The 19,489-nt window shown below is 40.4% G+C and overlaps 1 protein-coding gene across 1 annotated transcript; it reads right to left on the bottom strand.

The window, feature by feature from the left end:
* Window positions 1-1,253: 1,253 nt before the first annotated feature.
* KRCC1 (lysine rich coiled-coil 1) lies at window positions 1,254-17,858 on the bottom strand. Its single transcript, XM_040993364.1, has 4 exons — window positions 17,841-17,858; window positions 7,858-7,956; window positions 4,252-4,351; window positions 1,254-1,788 (listed from the first exon to the last, which is right to left on the bottom strand). Exon 4 carries the CDS (start codon window positions 1,764-1,766, stop codon window positions 1,254-1,256), a length of 513 nt encoding a protein of 170 aa, XP_040849298.1. The 5' UTR covers window positions 1,767-1,788; window positions 4,252-4,351; window positions 7,858-7,956; window positions 17,841-17,858.
* Between the last annotated feature and the right edge of the window lie 1,631 nt (window positions 17,859-19,489).

The raw sequence follows: 19,489 nt of genomic DNA, 5'->3' as shown, positions 1-19,489 counted from the left end.
GGGTTTAACTTTGAGAAGGCCTGGCAGAGAGGAATTTTTACAACACTAAAGCATGATTTCTCAAAAAGATTTGTCTCTAAAGCACAATCTATCCAGTTATCACTCTTTCTTCAAAAGGAAATAACTGTTGGCTGGGAGCAGACCATTGGTTTTAATTTTAATTTTCACGTGTTTGAAAGTAGAGAGATTTTCCATTTTCTGGTTCACTCCCCAAATGCCTGCAACAGCCAGTGCTATGAGCCCAGACTCTGTGTCTCTCATGTGGGTGGCAGTGTCCCAAGTGCTTGAACCATCATTTGTTGCCTCCCAGGTGCATTTGCAAGGAACCAGGACTCAAATCAAGGACTCTATATAGGATGCAGGATCCCAAATAGTAGCTTAACATGCTGTAACACAAGGCCCACATTACAAACAGGTCATGGACACAGAACAACAACTAACCTCCCACTCTACCTTAAATAAACCCCCCAAACGCAACACCCCATAATACTATCCCTACACAAATCCCCAATTCAACCAAACATACACCACCCCAAACACCATAAAACAAAAAATACCCCAACCCCCCACTACCACATAATCCCTAATAACCCCCCCAATATCTCACCCCACCCATTCAACAAATATCCCCCCCATCCCTCCATACCCCCCCCCACACCCCCCCCCACAACCACACCCTCCCACTAAACATCCCCTCCCAAAACCTCAACATACAAATCAAACCCCCTTTCCATAAAACCCTCCAGCACTCAACAATCATCCCTCCTCATATCCCACACACCAACTTTTATTAACATCAAATAACCCCCCCCCATCCCCATATCAAAACTCCAAATCTTTCCTACAAAATATCTTTCTCTAATCAACCAACTTCCAACCATATCCCAATTCCAAATAACTCCTTACCCTATCCTAACCCCACCCTCTATTCAAATCCATCCCCCACACCCCCCCCCAACCCCACATAAAACCATACACCACATTCTCACATCAATTAATCAACCCCTTAATTTCATTACCCCCTAACACCACCACTTACCAAACAAATCCTTTAACCAAAAAACAATACAACTCAAACTTACCACAAACAACTCTTCCCCAACTTTTAAAAAACACCAACCTCAACAATAACCAAAGCAATACCATACATATCCTAAACATCAACCCCACATCCAACATTTGTTACCTCACAACATAAACTTCACCCAACCACACCACCCAACAAAACCAACACATCAATTTCCTCCACACATTTACAACCACACCAACACCACATTAACCAATAAACACCACAGAATGCTCTGTTTGTGACTGGCTTGATAGGCTCTGGGGCTGCCTTCCGAGGAGAGGTGCCTGTAGCCTCCAGATTCTACACTGCAGGGGCCGTAATTGTATCCTTGCTGACTAAGGTGCAGGGGTACTGGCTTTTGGGAGAAATAGTCCCTGGTGTACGGACGGTAGCTCAGAGAGTCTAGTCTCAGCCTGCTGCTGTGAGCTGGTAACCACTGGGGTAAGCGGTTCTCCATGCTTGGTGAGACACTGCATGATGCTGGGTACATCTGGATGGCTTCAGGTGGGAGTCTTTGATCAAACATCCTGTACCGGGGTCTGGAATCCATCTCTTCTTTGTACCTACAGGTCTCCAAATAGTCCTCTCTCATCTTTCTGAAACAAGTCTTCGGTTCTAAGCCTCTGGCTTTCTGTACTTTAATATAATCTTCAAGTTCATCTTGGAAAGAGTCATATGTCTTCTTTGAATGCTTCATTAGCCTGACAAAAAGGGATTTTCTGCAGAGAAGATGGAAGAAAATCCTTACTAGATTATTCCATTCTGAACACTTCCTTTGCTCTTGAAAAGAATTTCAAAAAATAGACGCCTCAACAAATTCAAACTTACTGAAATGTGTAAGTTGCCTATCAGGACATGATATCTTAAAAAGCAGCATCAGGATGGTCAAATATCTCCCAGGCGACTCACAACTTAATACTTCTCAGAAGAGGGCAGCAAGTAATTGACCAATCAGATGCTGGCAAAGCTAAAAAAATGTACAACTTGTAAGGGTGAAAACCACACACTGGTGGTGGGGGCTTGATGTGGATGTTCAGACAGTTTCTCAAGTTCTGATTAATCCGTTCCTGTATAATGTTTTCTAAGAAAAGTAACAGACCCACAGAAGTTATTTGATCTTTAAATCTTCAGTTTACATGAACAAAATAAAATAAATACACATACTCACCTGACTAGAGTGCACTCTAAGGCTTAAATAATACAAGGTTGTTTGTAAAATGGTCTGGGGGTGGTGGGGATTAGAAAATCAGCTATGAGATGAAAACTACTTTTTAGTATTGAGTGTGAGGAAGACACAGAGTTCTGTGCCTTCTGTGAAGGGCTTGTTAATTCCGATTGGTGAGAAAAGCATTCTAGAATGCCCAATGGTTTGTTCTTTCTTAAATCCTGGTTGGGGGGTGGGGTAAGGGAGAAAATGGAGGCTGATGCTTAGAGGCGTCATGCTGAGGCAGAGATGCTTAGGTAGATAAACCAGTCTTTGTTGAGGGGGAGAGGCAACAATTATTCCTGATTTCTGTTTTTTCCTCCCTTTCCTCAAGTCACACATAAGTACCAATATGGCAGAAGATGTATTTAGTGTGGGATAATGTGCTGGTTGTTTTGGGTGCCATAGCATCCTAAATTAGGAGATGTTATTCAGGTAGAACCAAATGTTTTTTTCCTTTACAGAAACATAAGTCTGATGTGACACTCCAGTCACTAACTCTCAGCTATTTTTTTTTTCTGGGAATTTGTAAAAACAAAGTGTTATGAAGTCTAACCTGTTGAATTAGAAAACTTAAATCCCCACTCTACTTAAATAAAATTTTGACTAGAATAAAAATGCAACACCTGACTAAATATATATAAAGTATTTTAACATATATTTCAGAAAAGGATATATACAAATGGTCAATAAGACGTATGAAAAGATGTTTAAAGTCATCAATCATCAAATATAAATTAAAACTTGATGAGACAGCTCATCATACCCAATAGATGACATGAGAAAGACTGACAATACAAGTGTTGGTGAGAAGGAGGAACACCTGGACCCTTCCTGTGTCACTACAGGAGTGCCCAATGGGACAGTCTCTAAGTCAGTCAAACACACACCACCAAAAGACCCAGTTATTCTCAGGTAAATGCCTAAAACAAAGAGTGGTATCTGTCTATCCAGATACTTACATATGGATGTTTATAGTGATTTTATTTGTGAGAGCCCCAGAAAGGGAAAAAAATTCAAATGGCAATCAACCAGTGAGTGAGTAAATTAAACAATGCTATAACTACACAGTGGGATAAAGGTAAATATAGCAATACAGCCAACAACATGGGTGAATCTCAAACACATTAAGTCAAAGAGGCCTACTGTATGATTCCATTCACAAAAACAAATCTAGAAAATGAAAATCTAAAATAACAATGGTTGGGTGGGATTTAGGTAGGAAGAGGCAGGAGTAAGGGAAAAGAAAGGGTCATTTTTTGGGGGGTGATGGTGTGTTCAATGTCTAGACTGCAGTGATCATTCTCCATATCCATATCTGTGACACTGTATATTTTTATTTATATAGTATGTCAACTATATACCTCAATAAAGCTGTTTTTTTATAAGGTCATTAATAAGATTAAAGATAGTTGTTGAAAACAGATAATGGGTATATGATATTCATTTGTTGCACTGTTTCTCCTTTTGAAGATGTTTGAAAATTTTTGAGAATAAGAATATTTTAGTACATATAAATTAGGATGGGTATGATCAAAAAGAGATGCTATTAAGTGTTAACAAGGACCTTGCTGATGGGAATGTAAAATAGTACAGAAATAATTTGACAGTTCCTGACAGTAACACCAGTAACACGTGCTTATTACATGACCCAGCGATTCCACCTCTCACATTATATATATATACACACACACACCCCACAGCCAAAAGAACTGAAAGCTTGTGTTCACAAAAAAACTTGTACAAAAATGTTCACGGCTGTACTATTTGGAAAAGCTAAAAAGCAGAAGCAACTCAAATGGTCATCAACTGTTAAATAGATAAGCAAAATGTGGTTATCGCATACAATGGAATATTATTCAACAGTAAAATGTAGCACTGATACACATACGACATGGAAGACATTACAGTGGAAGAAGCCAGTCCGTAAAGACCACAGAAAGCAAGAATGTGAACAAAGAAGTGAATGTAGCCTTACCCTTATCAGGCTGAGAACTTGATGGAGAAATCTGGTCATATTCATCCATTAATTGCTTCTGTTTTTCAGCATGAAATTTTCTGCAAACAGTGACGTTGAGCTAAAAATCATGATACAGAGACTATAAAATCTATTTCTGTCCAATATTTCACTCTTATTCATCTAAAACCAAACACAATCTTGTAATAAGGATTAAATGATTCAAAAGTTTAGTTATACATCATTGGCCTATGAGGCAAGTCATCTTAAAAATTCACAAAAATCCACCCTCATTTTCCTATTAGTTTATTTTCTTATAAATCTGAAAATAACTTCTTGAAAATGCTTTTTGTTTTTTGCCTTGGAAAAGCAAGTAATATTGTGTATACTAGAAAAAATTATCCCATATCTCATCATCTCTGAGGTTTAAATAGTGCTGATGAGTAATATTTGATGTGAATCCAGAGTTCGATAATATATTCTTACTTTCAAAGCAAAGTATCAGTTCTGGTAAAAATAATTTGCAATAATTTTTAGGTGCTTGTTTGTGAGACAAACTACCAGTTGCCTCCCAACATACTTTTCCTTCTTGCTTATTAACCTTAGGCAATGTACCTAGCCATCCTTAAGGCAAGATGTGGCTTAAATGAATGAAGTCTGATCAATAAGAGGTGAGCTGGAGTATTCTCTAGGACTCCAGGAGGATTTTCTCTTGCATTGTTGGAATGAAGATGCCATGCCTGGAGTTGTCATTATGGAACATAAGTAAGGAAGCCAGCATCACAGAAGGAGACAGAAGACACCCGGAGTCCTCTTGCCTAACATATTGGAGATCTCAAAGCATCCTAGCCCTGCTTCACTCTAAACTTCTTATGAGAGAATGAATTAAGCCCTATGGTTTGGGCCCTAACAGAAAATAACCTTTGAATAAACCTTAAAACTGATCATAACTGGGCCCAGCATGGTGGCCTAGCGACTAAAGTCCTTGCCTTGCATGTGCCAGGATCCCATATGGGCTCCTGTTCTAATGCCGGCAGTCCTGCTTCCCATCCAGCTCCTTGCTTGTGGCCTGGGAAAGCAGTCCAGGATGGCCCAAGGCCTTGGGACCCTGAACCCTGCATGGGAGACCTGTTAGAGGCTCCAGGTTTTGGATCAGTGCAGCTACAGCCACTGTGGCTGCTTGGGGAGTGAATCAACGGACAGAAGATCTTCCTCTCTGTCTCTCCTCCTCTCTGTATATATGACATGCCAATAAAAATAAAATAAATATTTTTTAAAAAGTAGCTAAAATGTGGAAGAGCTGGTGTAGTAGCATATCAGGACAATCATCTGCCTGTGGCACTGGCATATGGGCACCGGTTCAAGTCCTGGCTGCTCTACTTCCAATGCAGCTGCCTGCTGATGGCCTGGGAGGGAAGTGACAATAGCCCAATTCCTTGGGCCCCTGTACCCAGGTGGGAGACTGGAAGAAGATATTGGCTCCTGGATTTGGACTGGCCCAAGCTCTGGCTGATGTAGCTATTTGGTAAGGGAACCAGCAGCTGGAAGATTTCAGACATTCTCTTTCTAGAACTCTTTCAAGGAAAATAAATAAATAAACCTTAAAATAAAAAAACCTAAAAAGCTAAAATATGAATATAAGGAAAATGGGGAAACCAACACCTCTTGAGCATTATTAGACATGATTTTTATTTTTTTGTATCTGTTTACACTAGTATTCTCCTATATTTAGTATTATTTTACAATCATATAAGAACTATTTTAAGTCCAAGGATTCGAAAGCCCTCTGCTTCTACTTTTTTATGAACTTTAGGTCACAGGGTTCAGGGCAGTAAGAATAGACTAGATACACTCAACATTTGGTTTCACCTGATTCTTACAAGACAGAGGTGACTACTATCATTCAGCAGGCTAAACACACTCAGAGAAATAAGTAACTTGTCCAGTAATTATGGTGAAGCTGAGTGCTCAATTGATGGCTAGGATAGAACTATAACCAGTGTACACTGTTCTCAAGTATGAATTCAAACTTGCAATGTCTAGCAAGATTACTACTCGTAAGGAAAACCAGCTGGATGAGTTCTCTGAAACAGCACAGATGACCTTATGCTTTTTTTTGAAGATTTATTTTTATTTGAAAAGCAGAATTATATAGAGAGAAGAGAGCAAGGGATGGAGGAAAGAAGGAAAAGGAGAGAGAGAGAGAAAGGGAGAGCGAGCGAGCATGCAAGAGGCTAGTCTTTCACCAGCTAGTTTACTCCCCAAACGGCCGCAATGGCCAGAGCTGCACAAAAGGTGGTATGGGGCCAGGCTGAATCCAGGAACCCTGAATTCCATCTAGATCTTCCATGTAGGTGTCAGGGGCCCAAGTACTTGGGAATCATGCTTTCCTTGGTACTTTACTGGGAAGCTTGGTTGGAAATGGAACAGCTGGGGTGTAATGGATACCCATGGGATGCCGAAATCACAGGCAGTGGCTTAACCTGCTGCAGCATGATGCCAGCCCTGGCTTTATGCTTATTCGTAAATAAATATACCTAATACTTTTAGTGCCCCAGATATCAGGGATTCACGAGATTCAAAAGCTGAGTCATGTGTAAGAGCAAGAAAAGAGTGAGTAGGAAAGATTAGGGTAATGTGGTATACACAAATAGTAGTATACAAAAGACTATTCCTTCTGTATGGGACCATTATGTAGGAAAGATGGTAAAGACTGAGGTTATATGGCATGAAAATAAAGAACGCTGGAATCAGGTCTCATTCATTGCCCAGGACAAGTCAAGGAGAGTGGCAACGTTTGTGGATCTCTTTCTAGAGCTACAAGCTAATGAAGGAAGACCACCAGACATTTTATGTCTTGCTCTAGCCCCTATAATTTTGTGCCTCAACAGAAGGATTAGGGAGGGGTTGGTGCTATGACATAGGTTAAGCCTCCACTTGCAATGCCGGTCTCCAATATGAGACCTGGCTGCTCCACTTCCAATGTAGTTCTCTCCTAATGTTTTGAGAAAGTAGCAGAGGATGGCCCAAGTCCTTGGACCCTGCACCCATGTGGGAGACACAGAGGATGCTCCAAGCTTCTGGTTTCCAGCTGCCTCAGTCATGGACACTGCAGACATCTGGGAAGTGAACCAGCAGATGGAAGATCTCTGTCTCTCCTCTCTGTAACTCTGCCTTTCAGATAAATTTTAAAAGATATTAAAAAGAAAGGCTAAGAATTATGAATAAGACTGCTACAGACTGTGCTTATGATTTTCAACTCCTGTAAAACAAGCTTCTGGAGGGCTCTAATATCTCTCAATTTATGCTAATAGTTTCCTATGTAAGCTTTATAATGCTTCTTTTATGCTGACTACAAAAGTTAAGGACAGGGTAGCTTTCTGGATACAGCAGAAGACAGAATGATGCGAGGAAAAACTTGCATCAGAAACTCCTGGATTCAAACCTGAATTCCTGAAGATAAATCAGCATGTTTTCTCCTTTTCTGAGCTGTCTTCATTAATGAAAAAGACAATTCCATCTCCCTCGCAGGGCTCTCAGAAGGATTAAACAAAATCAAGAATATGAAGTTTGCCGGCTATATTTTAAAAGCATCTGTAGGACACATGCTCCTTATTTTTCACCTACCTTTTAAAGTGAAATACTTTATTATTCAAATTGCACTACTGCACAGATGCCTTTTAAAGAGAGAATCTGTAACAAGTTTACCCTTTATCCAATGTGGATCTGCAAATGAAACACAGGGTGGGGAGACATCATATTAGCCATTTAGGGTGATTGCAATCTTCAACAAGAAGTATCATTAAAAGTACCATCTAAAACCTGGATTTCCTAACTGCTTTCAAGGCTCACTAGTATGGCAACTTTAAAATTGTTAATACTTAACATGATAACATAACTGACTGGGTCCAGAAAATATCATTCTGAAGGAAATTTACTTGGTCTTCATGGAAATGAGCTGCGGTACCAATATTGAAAGGCTTGGCTCAGAAATCCAGTCTTGGGATGTTGGTTTGTATAAAGCAAGCAATCTCAAGAAATGCAATTCATTTTAAGATAGCTAGCTACTTATCCTAGTTACCATCAGTCTCTTGTGTCCACAGGTTCTACATTGCAAATCTATTTTTTAAAAACGACATATGTACTGAATATGTAGGCTCTCTGTCATCATTCTGTAGACATACAACTTCACAACTATAAGGTATGTGTGCAGGTTAAATGCAAATGTGATGTCGTTTTATATAAGGGACAGCTGAATTCCACTAATCCCATGTGAGAACCACATGATACAGCCACAAACCACATTTGCCTGTGATTGGCAACTTTCTCCCATAGTAAGAGATGACTACAGAAATTTATGTGTTTCAGACAGGCTCTCAAAGCCAGCTTTCTTTAAGTTTTTCTCATTATCATCATAATTTATTCCCAAACTATTAGATTTACACTGAAGTCTATACATAATTTATAGCTCCTTACTGGGTTGAATTTATTTTATAGCCAGCCAGTGTTGACTGAAGTAGGATATGGCCACAGTTTGAATGTGTCCTGCAGAAGGCATGTGTTAAGAACTTAATCCTCAACAAATGTTGTTGGGAGGTTGGGCCAAGTGTTTAGGTCACAAAAGCTCCATATGGATCAATGTCAGTTACGTAAGGTCTGGAGGCTGTGGGTTGCATCTCCTGAGTGTGCATGCACGCACTCTATCACCCTTTCATCTTCCTTGCTATGGGATGGCAGAGCAAGCTCTTCACAGATGTAAGCATCCTGATATTGGACTTCACAGCCTCCAGAACTGTGGGAAATAAATTTCTTTTCATAAACTACTCAGTCTGTGGAATTCTACAAAATGGATTAAGAAGCTAATCATGTGGTGTCAAATTAATTTTAGGTTGACCTTTAAATGAATGAATTGGCATCACATGTGATGATGAAATATCTGCATGCGAGGGAAAAGATGATCTAAGATTCTATCTTTCTATCATTGTATCGATCATAAAATCCAATTTTAACAAAACAACCCAACAAATACAACCTAAAGTTAAACATATTCATATGTATTTATATAAGGAAGGAATTAGTGCAGCTGGTCTATGATCCAGTCACTTTCTTTTACTGGGATCACGGGGAGAAAGATAAGTGGAAATCTAGACCTCTGCTTATATCTATATTTTCTATATTATCATAGTGAACACTCTGATGATATTTACATCAATAAAAGAGCTTTATCTCTAATATACCCTTAGCAAGATGTACCTGCTAAGGGTAAATAAATCCAAATAAATGTTGATAATAAGTATTCCAAAACCTGTGAGGCACAGCTCCTTGAACAATGTCTCATCTTCTAACTCCCTGGGTTATAATATGGATTTGGTTCACATTCCCTTCATTTTTCTATCCCCAAACAATGCTTGATTCAAGTGTGAAATGGAAACCTCACTTAGAAACATCTGTTTTTCTGGACCAGAGTGGGAAATCATGGTCTCAGGAGTCACTTTCCATGTACCAAACACCTCCCTGCCTCACCTGAATCCCTCCATTGCTTGTATCCTTGAAGTGATTAGCAGATGCAGGATAACAATACTGATTTATGAAATCAGTAAATCTGACAGACTGATCTGACAGACTGATCATTTTTGTTAGCTAAACATCAACAGTGAGACAAGTGGAAAGATATTTACTAAACCTAAATGGAACAAGGAACTGGGAAGTGAGAGGCAAGGGACAGAGAACACTTAATACTCCGCTCAATGTACACATCTGAATTCACTTTCACAAAAGTATATGACTTTGTAATTTAAAGCTCCATAAACTGTTATACTGCTCTTTATAATTTTAGCTCCAGGATATAGGTTAAATAGGTTTGCTTAAATGTATGATGAGCCTCAAGAGAGTACTTGCATGCCAAAAACATTCTGAAAAGAACTTGATAGGGGATTGACATTGTGGCATGGCTTGTAAAGCCACCATATATAATGCCAGAACCCACATGGGCTCCAATTCAAGTCTTAGCTGTTTCATTCCTGATCCAGCTTCCTGCTAATGTGCCTGGGAAAGGAGAAGATAGCTCAACTGCGTGGGCCCCTGCACCCATGGGGAAGACCCAGAGGAACCAGCTCCAGTCTGATCCAGCCTTACCATGGCGAATTCACCAGTGAGTGGAGGCTCTGTAACTCTGATTTTCAAATAAATAAATCTTTCTTTTTTAAATGATGCATAACTTTAGATATTAAATTTATTACATATGGCATCTCCAACATTTTGAGCTGTCTAAAATATGGCCTCAGCAAAGCAAGAAGAAACTTCCTTGATTCAGGATTTGTGGTGATAGTGTTTAACTTTTTAATTGTAAGTCCCTAATAAGAACAGATTAATACCGTTTTTTGGTGGCAATCAAAGCTTAAGTGGAAAGTTTACTAAAATAGAAAAATAATATCCCTCCCTGTTCAGCCCTTATTACCAGACTTACCATTTCTAAAAAGCAATCTTGTACACTGAGGTAAGAAACTTGGGGTTACCATGAATTACCTCACCCAGCAGGTGTTTTGTTCTTATCTCTAATAACTAGCACCACATTCTCAAGCTCCCTGTCAGTTTTCTAGTAAGTCTCAGCTACTCTGGTTTTTATTTCCAGGCATTTCTTCATTTTCCTAACCCGTAACAATGCTTTATTCAAGTTCTCCATGCCTTTAGACGCTATTAAACTTTACCATCACTACTTGCTGAATTTTGTCTTTAGCTATTATCAGGGTACTATGGGAAAAATTAGGGAAAGAAAAGATGAACATTTATTTAATCTTTGCCAAACAAAGGAATATTTTTTGCATTTTTTACCTCTGTAAAAATAAGTGGAATTTCTCATATTTTAAAATTATAATATTGGGACTTAAAGACATTACCTTCCCTGTGTGTTGATAAAGCTAGATCTATGGGTTGAGAATGATCCATGTACAAAATAGTTGGTAACACTGAGGAATTTACAGCTTTACGAGTGATATGAAGCAAGATGAAAATACGTTAAGTGCTACAAGACCCAAGAAGGTATAATATCTTCTTGCTGAGGGTATTGGGAGGGATGGGAAAGGATTTGTGGAGAAAAAAGGGATTCGGAGTGGCCCTTTTAGAGAGAAGTAAAATTTAAAGGAAAAAAAAAATGAGGAAATGGTGTTGTGGAGAGGGAAGGATGTTAGAAATGACATTTCTGCTTTAAACAAAAGTACATTAAAGTAGTAAAGTATCGTGTTAGAGGTGGAGGGGGCCAACTCACAGCAAGTCTTACTTGGGCATTCAGATTTAATTTTGCAGTTACAGACAAAAGGCTCAAAATGGGGAAACTGTTATGTAAAAAATTACCAGGCTGTATCAAGTGGCAGTAGAAAAAGAGACTAGCTCTGTGATGATTCGAGTAAAGCCACTGCCTGTGATGTGAGAATCCCATCTGGGCACTGTTTAAATTCTCCACTTCCAATGTGGCTCCTTATTAATGGTCTGGAAAGAGCAGAGCACTGGTGGCTCTACCATTTGGGTTCCTGCCGCCCACATGACAGGTGAACCTTTGGATGAAAGATCTAAGTTCCTCTTTCAAGAAAATAATCTTAAAAAAAATTGGGTGAGACTAATTTAAGACATTCAAAGGTAATATTGATGCAAAGTGGGATAAGAGCAGGTAGCAAGAAGAGAGGAGAAACACAGGTAATTCTACATCTGTGATCCTGAGTAAAGCTGCCTTTGTCGGTCCGTACCCAGTTATTGTTGCTGTTGTTATTTCTCAGAGGGAGGAAGAAGGGGAGAGAGCAGTATTCTGAGTTGGTACATTTTATTTTGGAATAAACTCAGATTGTAGCAAATTCATAACATCATGTTCTTTCCTCCCTCATTCCTCTATGAGTTCAAGTCGTGCAGGTGAAACTAGATGAAAAGTGCTATGTCCTAAAATTCTTTACAATTAAGATGGTTGAGTTCTTGAACTAATTGAACATGTGTCACTCAGTACACATGGTGGACAAAAACCCCAGGGAATTTAAAGAATTGGGTCCCACAACATTGAAGTTTATTTCAAATTTTCACATTTCCAAGTTACCTATTAGTACTAGTTCTATTAGACCTATACAGCATTGACCTTACTATGTAATACTTTAATACTTTTTCAGTACTTGTATGTATTAACTATTTTTTTTTTCTGCCACCATAAGAAGCCTATGGACTGAGTACTACTATATGGTCTGGGTCATCTAATCTATAGAAATAACTGAGGCATAGAAGGTTAAGGAACATGTCCAAAGTAGTACTAAGCGAGTCTCGCTCCAGAATTGGTTATTAACTAAGGATCTAAAAATTCTGAATCTACTTTCTTTAATCTGTTTCTCTTAAAAAGAAATATTTTTTAATCTCCACATTTCATGGTCTCTTTCCATTTGATACAGAGTAGGGAAAAATATTCTCATATATCAGAAGACTTAGATCTAGAATAAAGAACATTTGTGGCTCAATTTTAAAGCAAATTAAATTTAAAATGGGGAAAACTGAAGATTCTTTAGAAAAACATGAGGGGGTAAAATGTTCACAAATCTGCACATCTTTTAACTCCACTGTTTCCCAAATCTTTTTGAACCAGTTTTGTCATAGCTAAAAGTTGATGCCTTTTGTCTATCGATGGGAGATAGGTAAGAAAATGTGGTGTGACCGTCAGCCTTTTTATTTCTATAATGAAATATTTCATGCAGGCTACTTTGTAATGAAGAGGTTTATTTAGACTCACAGTTCTAGAGGCTCAAAGTTCAAGTCAAGCAGCATGACTCAGGCTCTGCCGAGAGCCCTCCCACTTGACCACATCAAATCATGACATATGTGCCTGAGGAAGGATTCAGTAAGGCCCCACCCTAACAACCTATAATCTAACCACTCTCTAAAACTCCATTTCTAAACACCTTAATTAGATTAAGTTTCCATTCTCTTAGTAGGTATGGCTTAAAAATTTGAGGTTAAAGACCTTTGTGAATTTTGGGGCAACAAACCATGTTCACATCACAGCTTGTAGTACAGTCATACCACAGAATTACTCAGCAATACAAAAGAACAAAACAGCACCGTAAGCTTTGATGAATACCGATATCATGCTGAGTGACAGAAACTAGTGAATATCTACTTTCTTTGGGTATTTTTAAAAGTCACAAGGAAAACAGAAAGAAAAGATTATTTTGGTGCAGAAAATCTTGAAATCCATGCAATTTTCTCCACAGTATGCATTTCCAGTAATTTTTTTTGAAGACCTCTTGGTCTTATAAACATGTTAGTTTCAGCACATCAGTGGTTGCCTGGCAACAGGCCAAGGGAAGGATGGCTCACAAAGAGCCTAAGGAAACTTTAGTATTAATGGAAGTATCTGACATTTTGCCTAGGTTGGGGGTTACAAGGTAATACTTGTATATCAATGAACTCTCCACTTAAAAGATGTGGTTTACTGTAAGTCTACCTCAGCAAAGTGTTTAAAGTAGAGCTTCAAAGCTTCAACACAAGAGGTAATTCTAGTTCCAACTTTAAAACTGCTCCCTGTGTTGGACTTGTTTCAGGAAGATCATTCATGCCCCTTATTAATAAAAGCTAGTAAGCAGAACTACCTCCTGTCATATCACTTACCTCACTGCTCCTTGGAGCCAAACAGACATAGGGATGCCAGGGACTTGGGACTCAGTCCCGTAGCTTAGCTGTGTCACCCTTGTTAACCCCTCTAGGCCTGATTCCTCATCTCTAGGGACATTAACATACCCCTTGGATTGTTGTGTTCCTTAGAGAAATTAATGAATGCATGTGACAGACACACTTAGAAGACTTTCTAATTATTCCTCTACTTTGCATCTTTGGTAAAATGTTTCCAGTAGCCTTTCCCTAGTTTTTTTTTCTTAAGGTTTTCTCCATACATGTTAGTATCATCTGTGAATCCTGATAGTATCCTTTCTTTCCACCCTGTAAACCTTCCCCATCACCCCCTTATCAGAAGGCACTGGCAAGGATCTGGATAATAGCCATGAGACTGGATTTCTTTTGGACTCTGTGAACACTAATCTACATTTAGGGAAGACCAAGCAGAGCCCAGTTTCACCCTGCCCCTGCCGGGTTAGCAGACAGAGAACTGATTCTGTTCTCTGCTGAAGCATGGTCTTAACTCCTTCTCCCTGAACGTCACACCCCATTTACAGGGATAATTGTGCTGGATGTGAAGGCCCATACCTGTCAGCATTATGTATACTCTTAGCTTTCATGAGTTACTAAACTTCTCCTTGTAGGAAATGAGACTGGCATCTAACTTGGCATCTGACATGTTCTAGTTATTTTAGATTAATCACATAAAAAAAACTGGACTATTTCTAACAACAGCGTAATCAATAATTGGGAGTACTAGTTACAAGTTTACACTTGATCTTGACCAGAAGGCTGAGAAGCCACACTAGTTAAAACTTTAATATCAAATTCATGTTTTTGTTTTTAAATGTCCGTAACTATATGTGCTCTTCAGCTACCTGGCTCAGGGATTGTGCCTGGGTAGTTTGAACAGGATTCATGGAGACCTCCTATATTAGAAAGCCATTAATGCAAGCCACTCCCTCTAGTTAGCGAATGTAAATAGGTCAGCAGGGGGAGTATCCATACACCCCAAGATCCATGTGATTAACTACAGAACCAATCCTTAACGGTCTTCAAATGCCTACTTGGTATTTTTACATATTGACACCTAGTAAAGGCAGATCTGAAATTAATAAAAACCATTCGTCTCTCTTCCTCCCCATTCTTGCTGGCTGCCAACATATGCTCTGATGTGCCCACAGCAAACACATCATAAGTAGAGCTTCTATTTACATGAAACAGCAAACCAGTTATCTCAGAAGTCTAGTTCTTTTTAAAAACTTGAATCCACATTTACTATGTGTCCTTCTCCCCATTTAATTTACCCTATATGTTACTGAAATCTTTATAGTGTTAACTTAATTGGGTCATTTGACTTGAATCTCTGCTTTCATATCATGGAAAACAGGGAAAATATTTTTAAGCAGTTGCTATATAAATGGGTTAAAGATTGAGCTGACTCAACTTTTTTCCTTCCAGAGATAGAAAATGTTTATTTTTCTATGATCATTCTGACATGATTACTTGAAGCAATTGTTTACCGTAGGAACTGTTAAAACTGTTCCTTTACTGAATTAATTACTGTGCCCTGGAAAAGTCCTATGACACCATGATCATAAACTAAGTATGTGTATTTCTTTTCACATCAGCCTGGTCACACATTACTGTGGCATTTTTGATTGAGTTCCTCAGTTTCATTTCTATAACCTTATACCTTCTATATGTTCCCTGCTTACCATTTTTTTAGTCTTTCCTGATCCTAACATTTTCTCATCATCAAGCTCCTAAGGTGTTCCTCATACAGGTGCTATCGCCACAAGTGAGAAGGGATTAATAGACACACTTCAAATTTATCTTAATGGTCCCAACAGCATTTTCAAGGCGATACTTGAATTGTACTGGAGGTATGACATTTTTGAAAGAATTCCCTCCAAAATAACTTAGGGAAAAAAAAAAAAAAGATACTGGTTAAGTGGCAAGCAACATTTTTTTCCCCCTGCTTTGCTTATCCATGATCATAAATGGCAATCATTTAAAGCTTCCTGTAACCAAGAGTCCCGAAAGTGTTTGGAAAAGTGTAACATCAAATATTTACCATTTAGTAAGTGGAGTTAATCAACTATTTGTGAAATGTATTTACCTGAAATAAAGTAGGAGGTAATTTTTAAGGCTAAAAAAAATAATTTTCAAATCCTAATGACTAGCTGCAAACCTACCTGGAAAAAAAATGATTTCTGTACTCTGTGAATGCTGTCTGATTACACTTCAATGTTTTGTATGTTCCATGTATATAGCCCTGCCAGGGAATATCAAAACTGTCAATCAGTTTACAATTTTAAAGCAGTAATGGACCTCATGGTTTGGTTAGAAGAACATTTTTCAACCTTGCTACTACTAACATTTTGGGTAGGATAATTCTCCATGTGTGTATGTTTGAGGGGCTGTTGTATGAATTTTGTTAGTGGCACCTCTTGTAAATACAACTAAACAGATGGGGGTAGCACCTGTGCTAAGTTCTTTTCTGTTCAGTGGCTACAACGAAAAATATTTCCAGACGGCTGCCAAAAATCCTTTAGGGAACAAAATCGTCCTTTGTTGAGAACCCCTGGCCTACTCCAATTCCGACGACATAAGTCAAAAGCCCAGAAACTTTGGGGCTTATAGGATCATTTAGCTGGTCAAAATACTAGTACTATAGTCTATTATTATATTCTCACTTTCTATTCTGAAATGATATACAGAAAAGTTAATGCTAGGATTTCTTTTAGTCTTTTGTTCATAATGAAACTCATTAAAAAAAAAATTAGGATCTAACAAGAAGTTGTTTTTTCCTTAGGCAATTAAGTTTCCATGAGAGCCAAACAGAACGTGTAGTCTTGACACCTATAAAATGCTCATTCTTACTTGTTGGTGGCAAGGTTTGATAGAAATCAACTTTATTCCACCTTATAACAGTACTAACCTAGATTTACTGACTGTAAGACCTCAAATATAGTCTTCTGAGGCTGTCTTAATGATTTATTTGCAATCAGTTTCTAATTTCCATTTTTAGTGAATGCTTTCAAAAATGTTTTAAGAAATGTGTTTCACCCATGTGCCATTTCTCCAAAGTGCAACGTGTAAAACATGATGAAACAGGCCACAGAGCATCATGAGAAAGGATCCAAAGGCAATTATTTTTATGGGGCTATATTTACAGGTGTTCCTCCTGGGGAAAAGCAATCTGAAGTATTTTGCAATGTTCTGGCTTCCACTTTCACTCTGGAGCAAAAACAGCATAAAGCAACACAGCAAATACTAAACACTATTAAGCTGAACTGGGTGTCATGGAGATATGCAGGGCAATCGAAGCACTGCTGTCTAAAACAATTTCCCAAGTGCTTTAAAGCTTCAGCTTAACAGTTTGCAACAGGTTTTTCATTTGCAGGAACTCAAAAGTGTTGAGATGGTCAAGAAATAAAACTTTGTCCTCTCTGTAAATCTGCCTTTCCAAAAAAAAAAAAAATTTATATGTGTGTGTTTGGAAAATATATTGAGAAGTGTTAAAATTTCTCCAAACCCTTGAGCAGGGATTCGGGACCAAAATTTATCATAACCTCCTTTTGCATTCCTGTTTGGAAAAAAAAAAAATACGGTCTGCTGACAGCCCCGGCTTCCCTTTAGAAAGGGTACACAGCTGTGGCACCCTTCTCTGTCCCTCTGCCGTGTGTGTGTGTGTGTGTGTGTGTGTGTGTGTGTGTGTCCATCCCAAGGAGCGCACCAGCCTTCCTCTGCAGTGTCATCAGGAAGGGCAGACCCAGAGGAGCCCAGTCAGCAGGCACAGCTGGCCTACTTGCGCTTCTAATGACAAATCCTTTGTCATTTCCACCTCCCTCCCTCCACCTCCTAATCCTCTTTTTTCCCACAGTGCAGCCAAATCGCAGGGGAGCCCAGCTCTACCCCCCAAGTCCCCCCAAGAATAAAATGTTTGCAGCGCTCTAACTCATGTTTACCTTTACACTGGCAGACACGTCTTCAAGCCCGGGCCACTATCAAGATGGGCTTTGAACTCCTAGAAACTTGGTTTTTTTTGGGGGGTGGGGGTGGGGATGGGGGGGCTGTTCTCACAGAAAAGAGCCAGACCTTTCAAGACCTCCTCTCTTCCTCCCACCTCTTCCCACCAGGGTCCCTGCAACTTTGAAGACGCCACTTGGCTGCCACCACTCCTAAGAATCCTAGGTTGACGTCTCGGCTTTCCAGGATGCTACGTTTTCCAAACGCAGCTTTACTCCTGTCCACACCTCACTTTTTTTTTTTTCCTCTGTTCCCGCGATCTTGGAATTTGATCGTTCTCGTCATCCCGCCCTTCCCCGTTCCCTGCACTCCAGCTCCACAGACGCCTGCCGGGTCTCCTCTTCCCACTCTGACCTCGGCTTCCTCGGCTCGCCCTGGCGTCCCCCGGCCCCTCCACACTCCGGCTGGGGGCCCGGGGAACCTGACGCCCTCTCCGGGGCGGCGGGTACTGAGGGGCGCCCAGGGACTCCGGACGCGCCCAGGGCGGCCATTTCGCACACTCGGGGCGCCGCGCCCAGCGTGCGGATCGCGCAGGCCCTTCTCCTGGGCCGCGGGAGTGGAGGGGCTCAAGGCCGGGCTGCCCCCGCCGCCGGGGCGGGAACTCACCTTCTCTGAGGAAGGGGCGGGCGTCTATAACTACTGTCCCCCTCCCCGCCAACGCCGCCGGGCGGATAGGCCGCGGTGGAGGTGGCGGAGAGGCAGGAACAACCGCTGCCGCCGCCGCCGCCTCCGCCGCCGAATAGGCGGGGTGGGAGGAGGAGGAGGAGGAGGAGGAGGCGGAGACCCGACTTCCTGAGGGGAAGTCGCCGCCACCCCTGGCGCATGACTGGACGGCGCCGACGCCATGACGGCGAGGAGCGCTGGTGCGCTTGCGCAGAGATCACCCCTCCCACGAAAGCGCCGTCAGTCCCTCCGCCCTGTTTGCCCTGCCCTCGGCGTCCGCCATTTCCGGGCACTGCTCTAATTGAGCTGGTCGTTCTCAGCCGATCCTGCCGTCCTGAGGTGAAGGCGATACGCAGAGGAGCTACTTACGCGCTTTGGGAAAGCGGGTCTGAAACTAGCCAGGGCGAAAACCTGGAAATCTACGGATTCCACACCCAGAGTTTGTCAGACGTCCATGATCTCTTTCGTCTACTTCCTCGTAGTCTTTAATTGTAAAAGTAGATCAGGCCGGTGTAGGCCTGGTCCTTGGTCCTGAGATAAGGTCACAGCTGATAGGCAAATGACCTTTCACCCTCTTCCCTCTTTCAGATTATGCAAATACGAGCAGGTGTCACAAAGTTCTTGGGGGGGAAAAATTAAAAGATAAGACACATTTCGATAGTTTTAAAAACTGCCTTGAATACATATTATGATAATATCCAACATAGATAGCCATTAAAATGGTAGTAATAACCCACTTGAAAAGGTGCTTTAACAGCAGTAAGTCAAGGACGACTTCAAACATTTCAAACTGTGTTGTGTTTGTGTAGCTTTTAAATGTATGTGAAATCCTAGGGCATTAAAGAGAAACAAAGCAGCGGTGCTCCTCAGCTGCCCCATAACTCTGCCAGTTTTAGTTGTGCGTGTGGTGCTGTGGCTTCCCTTT

This window comes from Ochotona curzoniae, unplaced genomic scaffold (genome assembly GCF_017591425.1).
Source record: "Ochotona curzoniae isolate NIBS_2020 unplaced genomic scaffold, NIBS_Ocur_1.0 contig_883, whole genome shotgun sequence".
In the NCBI taxonomy this organism is placed as follows: Eukaryota; Metazoa; Chordata; class Mammalia; order Lagomorpha; family Ochotonidae; genus Ochotona; species Ochotona curzoniae.
The sequence above is the reverse complement of the archived record's forward strand: the minus strand, read 5'-3'. Positions and strand labels throughout refer to the sequence as shown.